Genomic DNA, 6,130 nt, shown 5'->3' on the forward strand with positions numbered 1-6,130 from the left:
AACTTACTTTAATTTTTGCGCCTCTTTCTTCTTTTTACTGTAGATGTTTAGTCGTTTGACAGAAAACGTTGAGCCTCCGTCAGATTGGAGAGGAGGGGCTGTTTTTTCATTCGGCTCGGTTGGGGGTGAGATCGGACGGAGGACAGGGGAGTTTTCTCCTGGTTTTGGCGCTTCTCGCTCTAACGCGCTGAAAATATGAGATGATTTTTTAAAAAAATATATGTGTCGGGAATAATGTCTCATAACTCTGGTTTTCCTTGGCCTATCGAGATGATTTAAAAACTGGTGTAAAGCTTGAAGTCTGGACTTTCGAGGCATATTAAAATGAAGTGTGTGAGAGGGCGGATCTTTCCCGCTAGAGCGTTTTAAACCGGTCATGTGACTTGGACGCACCGGCGCGTCCGTCGACTCTGAAGAGTTAAAGTGAAGCAGAAACAACAAGTCAAACATAAACTGATCCAGTCAGAGAAAACTTACATCAATTTCCGACAGCGTCTGTGTCCACTTGTAGTTGGGCAGGTCGGCTCCATTTCCTGAGTTAGGCTTCAGCGTGTCTTTATCCTTCTCGTCTTCCTCTCCTTCAGAGTCAGACTGGAGCAAAAGAAGATGAAAATGATTCATTAAAAAAAGTTACACGAAGATGTTACTGCTCATCAGAGTGGAGGTTATAATCTAGTTTTAGAAGCATCAGATCCACAGATACGTACGATTCCAAACAGGTTATCAAACTTTTTTTTTTTTTTCCATTATCTGGGTTATCACTTTAACAAAGTCAACAGAGTAACTGCTGAGTGGTTCTATTTGTCCAAAAACAGATACTGTAGCTTCCTGTAGTAGTAAAGTCATTGTTGCAGTCATGTGGCAGTAAAGTCTTTTTTTTCCCAGCTTTAACTTCTTTTTACTTAACCCTAAAGAATATATATCTGTAAACAACAGTTTACATGACTGTCTTTAATGATGACTTAGATACATTTGTGTATAAGTAGAGATAAACACAATGCTAATCATGTTAGCTTTTCTATGTTTTCAATGTTAAGTTGCTAACTTGATGCTAACTGTTGGTCAGGAGCCTGTTATTAATAGGGTTTATAGACATATGTTATTGTGCACTCTTTATTAGGCATGGAAATATATTAATCAAGAGTTTATTTTTGTAAAATAAGTCATATCAACTTCTATTTCTGTTTTTGTATTTTAGTTTCAGAGTTTTGGATAAACATCAGAAGCTCCCCAGGTGCCTCCTGGGGTTTATTCAGCAGATACTCGTGAAGCATCAATAATGATTTAATAATCACATCACAGGGACCTGAATCATATCATGAGGTGCCTAAAGATTACCATCCTTACTTATAGACACAACGAAACTGTCCACTCACCCCCTTCTCTTGCTCGGACTTGTCAGAGGTCTTTTCTTCACTTGTTATATTCTTCAGTTTCTCTTCTTCGTTTTTTTTCTGCCATTAACACAAAAATATAAGTCACATGTTACAGCAGAGGACCTGCCCTGCTTCTGATCAAACCAAGTTTCACCTTGTCCAGCTCAGACTGAAGTTTCTCTGCCTCTTCATCAGTCAGCTCGTGAATTCTGGGTCCATCACCTCTTCTCTTTTTGCTCTCCTCTTCTGCCAGCTTGGCTGCTCTTTCAGTCTTTTCTTTCCTTTCCTTTTCCTGTTTCGCCTGCTTCTCTTTTTGGGCCTTTGATGCCAGTTTACTGTGGTGATCGAAGGCCTCTCTGACCAGCTGGAAGAAGAGCAGATGAGCCGAAATGAGAGATGAGAAGAGACGTGAAGAACAGTTTACTGAGGGTCTTGCAGGTGAAGACAGAAACACTGCTCACCTTCTCTGCAGCTCCTGCATCACCACCAATGAAGAAATCTGTTTTGCGCCGAAGGAAGCTGAAAAACGTATTTACTAGCTGTTGAAAGAATGAAAAAATCAAGTCATATCTACTTGAGCTGTCTTGTTTTAATTTTAAAAAATAAGCTGATTGAGAACAAAACATTGTTCCTTGCTTTGTCAGATTTCAGGGTTTTCACACTTACTTTAATTCAGTCTAAACATTAGTTTTTGTTGAAGCTGCTAGTCCATTTCACCCAACACTGCTACTCAAACACAGCCCTTATCGAAGTGTTGTAAAAAGTGTGGTGAAGGGAATTACAGCTTGGTCATATTAGTGATAAATCAAATATCTGCTCTAACAACAACCATAATGATGTAAAGATAAACAGTCTCCAGGTTGACAATAATGCTAAATGATGTTTATTACAGGATGGATACATCCACAGTGACTAAGAAATAATTTAATCCAAAAAAGGCAAAGACCCAAACCTTCCTGCTACATCTTGGCACGAGTTTCCCGAAATTACCAGAAACCTTTCTTAATTAGGGTTGCTAGGTGTTCCTAGTCTGTTAAACAACAAAGATTTCAAGTAAGCATTGAAAATGGGCCTACACTTGTGAAACTGTGTAACAAATTTAGAGCGAATGCTCAAGCTTGCATGATGTTGACCACCGAATTAGCTTCAACGGTATTAGCATGTGACGGTGAGCGTTTCTCCATTAACTTACCTCCTGTACTCCTCCTTCATGTTGCTGCGCCATAACAAGAAGCATCCCGTCATATTTCTCTTCATCCTCACCCATACTTCTGGGAAAAGTATATAATTTTAAGTCGCGACAGCTACACAAGCAGGCAGAAGAGTTGAACAAGCAGAACGTCAGGCCGACTGGCTTCACGCACTTCCTTAGAAAGAAGCCACGCCTTCATCTCATTTCATCCAATGAAATTTCCTCTTCTTCGACGTTTATCGGCAGTTTACACCCAGAGATGTTGCATTACCGCCACCTGTCACAACCTCCTGATGCTCTCAGTAATACTGAATATCTATTACATTAACATCAAAAACCTGGCATAATTTATATTATACTGTGTTTTGTTTCTTTGTTTTTCTTTGTATATGTAAACAAAGATGTTCATTAATAAAAAAACAAAAAACATTAAAATCAAAAACGAAGACGAACACGTAGCTGAACAGGAATCAGTTAAAGAAAGCTTGTTTTGAGATCTGCAGATTGGTTCTGCAAAATAATTCAAGTCAGACAAGTTAACAAAAAGGGGATCCTTGGATGCAGAGCCACGTATATCTGGAAAGAGATGCAGGTTTTTATTTCTTTTTTAGCTTTTTCTTCAACAGACTGGATCTGAGAAGCAACTGATATCACAGTCGTACTGAATACAACTCATTCCACATTTCTACAGTTAGAGATTTTCAACAGAAGTGAAGGTAATTGGTTTAAGAGGTTCAATAAGAAGCTGATCCAGAAGCAGTTGAAACGAGGAACTGGATGTTCAGTTTACTATATTAACTGTCTGTGTGAAAGAAAAAGGTTTTAACAGACAAAGATGGCTGAACAAGGCAGACTCAGAAAAATACACTTCTAATAGTAGAGCTTTAGCTCCTGTGTGAGGTCAGAGGAGCAATTCAGCTTCTCAAATTGTCAATATGGCATTCAGCACAGATCGTCACAAACCTCCATCACAGCAAACTGACCTCTTATTAATGTCAGCATCTTTTTAAAAGCCTCCACTGACTGAGCACCATCTGCAGTTTGGGCAAAAACAATGGAATCAATATACAGTATACAACTTTTTAATACTGTTTACATCCATTTTCACCATAAAAATGCAGTTTGCAGTTTAGTTCCAGTGTTTTTCTCCTGCCTGAGGCCTTTTAATACCAGGTGCTAGAAATGTTTCCACTTTCCTGTGTGAACAGCAGAGGGCGCTGCTGCACATTCAATGAAGGGAGCTGCAGAAAATACTCCACAGTTTTAATGAAATGACTTTAAAGCTGTTATTATTATTAATGTCTGCACATGAGCTGAAGATAATAAAACAATCTGAACCTGGTGTAAGGAACATTTCTTTATTTTCTCTGATTAGTTTGGAGACTTTCAGTGAATGAGCGGATGGTCTGCAGCTTCCTCCTGCTGTCTAAGGCAGAGCTGATAAAACTCCTCCAAGCTCAGCATCATCAGTAAAACTGAGCACATAGTCACGATGGAACTGCAGCTCATTATAATCCTAACTACATTATGCATCGGCCATGGTAAAGTAGGACAGTTTTGTCCTGAGCAGAACGATGGGAGGATTCAGTCAGAGAGGAGCACAAAGCCACAGATGCAGCAGCAGTCCTACACACAAGAACAAAATCAGCTGCAGGATGAAGAAACTTTTCCTATTTCACTTTTTAACCTTATCAAAGTTCGACAAAACCCTCATTTATTCACACAAACACTCATGCAGCACATTTTATTCAGCATCTGCGCTCTATAGAAACAGCTCCTTGTCTCCACAATGACACACACATGCATGTAGGAAGGCCAAAGTGAAGTTTGCTGAGTGGAAGTGATGAAAAAGATGAGAACACTTGTTATTCCTGGGTATGGTACAGCTACAAGTGAATCCTCCTGGAACAATTAGGATGTTTATTTAGACAATTATCATTTTTACATTGCTCATAGAGCTTTTTGTCCAACAAATCCAACACCGTCTGGTGCTGTTTGTGATGGTTTAGCTTCTACATCCTGTCAGTGTCTCCCTGTGTGACCATCAAAACCACTAAAGTGTTGCTTAAACTCAACAAGAACAAGCTCAAAGTTCAGTTCACACAAGTCAGAAATAAACGAATGGATGTTCAGAGTTAACTGTCGGAAATTAAGGAATGAAACAAATGAATCCTTTATTTGATCCTCAGCAGGGGAATTCTCAGTGTTGCAGCAGCAAAGGTATAGCCCAGATATGTACAAACGTTGTTAAATGTTGGTCCATTAAAGAATATGATCATTAGCATGTCGTTAGTGTTTGCCTTCTGCTCTCTGCTGGCACTTATGTTAACATCTCTCCTTTTCTCTCCATTTTCACTTCTGCTGCATCTTAATAAATCCTAATTCCCAATAAAGCTGATCTCCTGAACATATTTGGGTTGGGATCAGGCAGGATCCCCCATTCCTGTTGGGTGTTGTTCTCTTTTCCTCGTGTTTCTTGTTTGTTGTTTGCTCTCAGTCAATTATAGTTTTCCCTCCTAATTTGGCTCCCAGCCAATCAGCTTCCAGCATAATTTCCCTTCTTCCTGTTTCTGATCTTCTGCAGGGTCACGAGGAGACGATTGAATTTATCACTTACTTCACCTCAACTTTCCATCAGAATAGTTTGACTCAAGAAATGAAAACTAATTTAATGAGTCTTCCGTCAGAATAAAGCCCTTTTACATGATGAACCATTTCATTGGTCATATAGCTAAAGTCTGCTTGTGATTGGCTGATTCTAACAGTAAGTGAAGAAACATTTATTTATCTCCTCTGCAGTCATTATTGTCTCAACCTGTGCACCTGAAGAGCATCTCCACCATTAGCTCTACTACGTTGGTTCTGCTAATAGTTTTTTTCCAAACAGCACTTTTTCCTGTCTGGAAACCATCCAGTAAGTCAGGATTCTGCAGAAAACCTTGAAAGAGTCTCAGTTCCTCGTCTCCAACATTAAGACTCCAGCAGCTGCTGCTTTACAGGCTTCTTTAGTTGGATTTTTTCATCAAACTAGAGGAGATTTTCACACTTCACTTCTTTTCTCCCAAACAGGGAAAAATTCCCATCATCACAATTCATCTGAAATGAACAGACTTTGCTGCCATCTGGTGGAAATATGATCATTCTGTTCTATTGGACGAGACTGCAGCGGAGTGCTTGTTCACTTTGACAAAGTGAGATGTGTGAGATTTTTTTGCTCCACAGCCAGAATAAAATGATAGGCCTATCACTCTTTAAAGCAATGCATCCAGCCTGTCACATTTCAGCTCCAAGTTTTAAAGAAAGATTTGAAATTATCTGTCAACACTTGGAGGATGTATTGGGGAGGACTCAGCTACTACCACACCAAAGTTCAGCTCAATATCTGCAGAACTGATTGAGTTATAGCCATTTAGGTTTTTTTCTAAGGTCAGCTGACTGTGCCATCTTGAATCAGGTTGACTCCAAAAGATAATCAGTTGTAGATGTACCTCCAGTGATTACTTTCTGAGAGGTTCAAAAACATCCGTCCATTGGTTCAGGAGATATTTTGCTAACAGACAAA

The 6,130-nt window shown here is 39.4% G+C and overlaps 2 protein-coding genes across 2 annotated transcripts in view; both read right to left on the minus strand.

Annotated features, from left to right (window-relative positions):
* nudc (nudC nuclear distribution protein) overlaps nt 1-2,761 on the minus strand; it is a 10,111-nt gene extending 7,350 nt beyond the window's left edge. Inside the window, exons 1-5 of the mRNA XM_017437985.3 lie at nt 2,569-2,761; nt 1,838-1,915; nt 1,531-1,740; nt 1,377-1,454; nt 478-591 (exon numbers count right to left, since the gene is read on the minus strand). Coding sequence (XP_017293474.1) covers nt 478-591; nt 1,377-1,454; nt 1,531-1,740; nt 1,838-1,915; nt 2,569-2,643 — 555 coding nt within the window. The 5' untranslated portion in view covers nt 2,644-2,761. The remainder of the gene's footprint in view (nt 1-477; nt 592-1,376; nt 1,455-1,530; nt 1,741-1,837; nt 1,916-2,568) is intronic.
* LOC112451524 (histone H3-like) overlaps nt 1-6,130 on the minus strand; it is a 269,127-nt gene that overhangs the window by 195,117 nt on the left and 67,880 nt on the right. The window lies entirely within an intron of this gene.

Source organism: Kryptolebias marmoratus, linkage group LG5, assembly GCF_001649575.2.
Source record: "Kryptolebias marmoratus isolate JLee-2015 linkage group LG5, ASM164957v2, whole genome shotgun sequence".
NCBI classification, from domain to species: domain Eukaryota; kingdom Metazoa; phylum Chordata; class Actinopteri; order Cyprinodontiformes; family Rivulidae; genus Kryptolebias; species Kryptolebias marmoratus.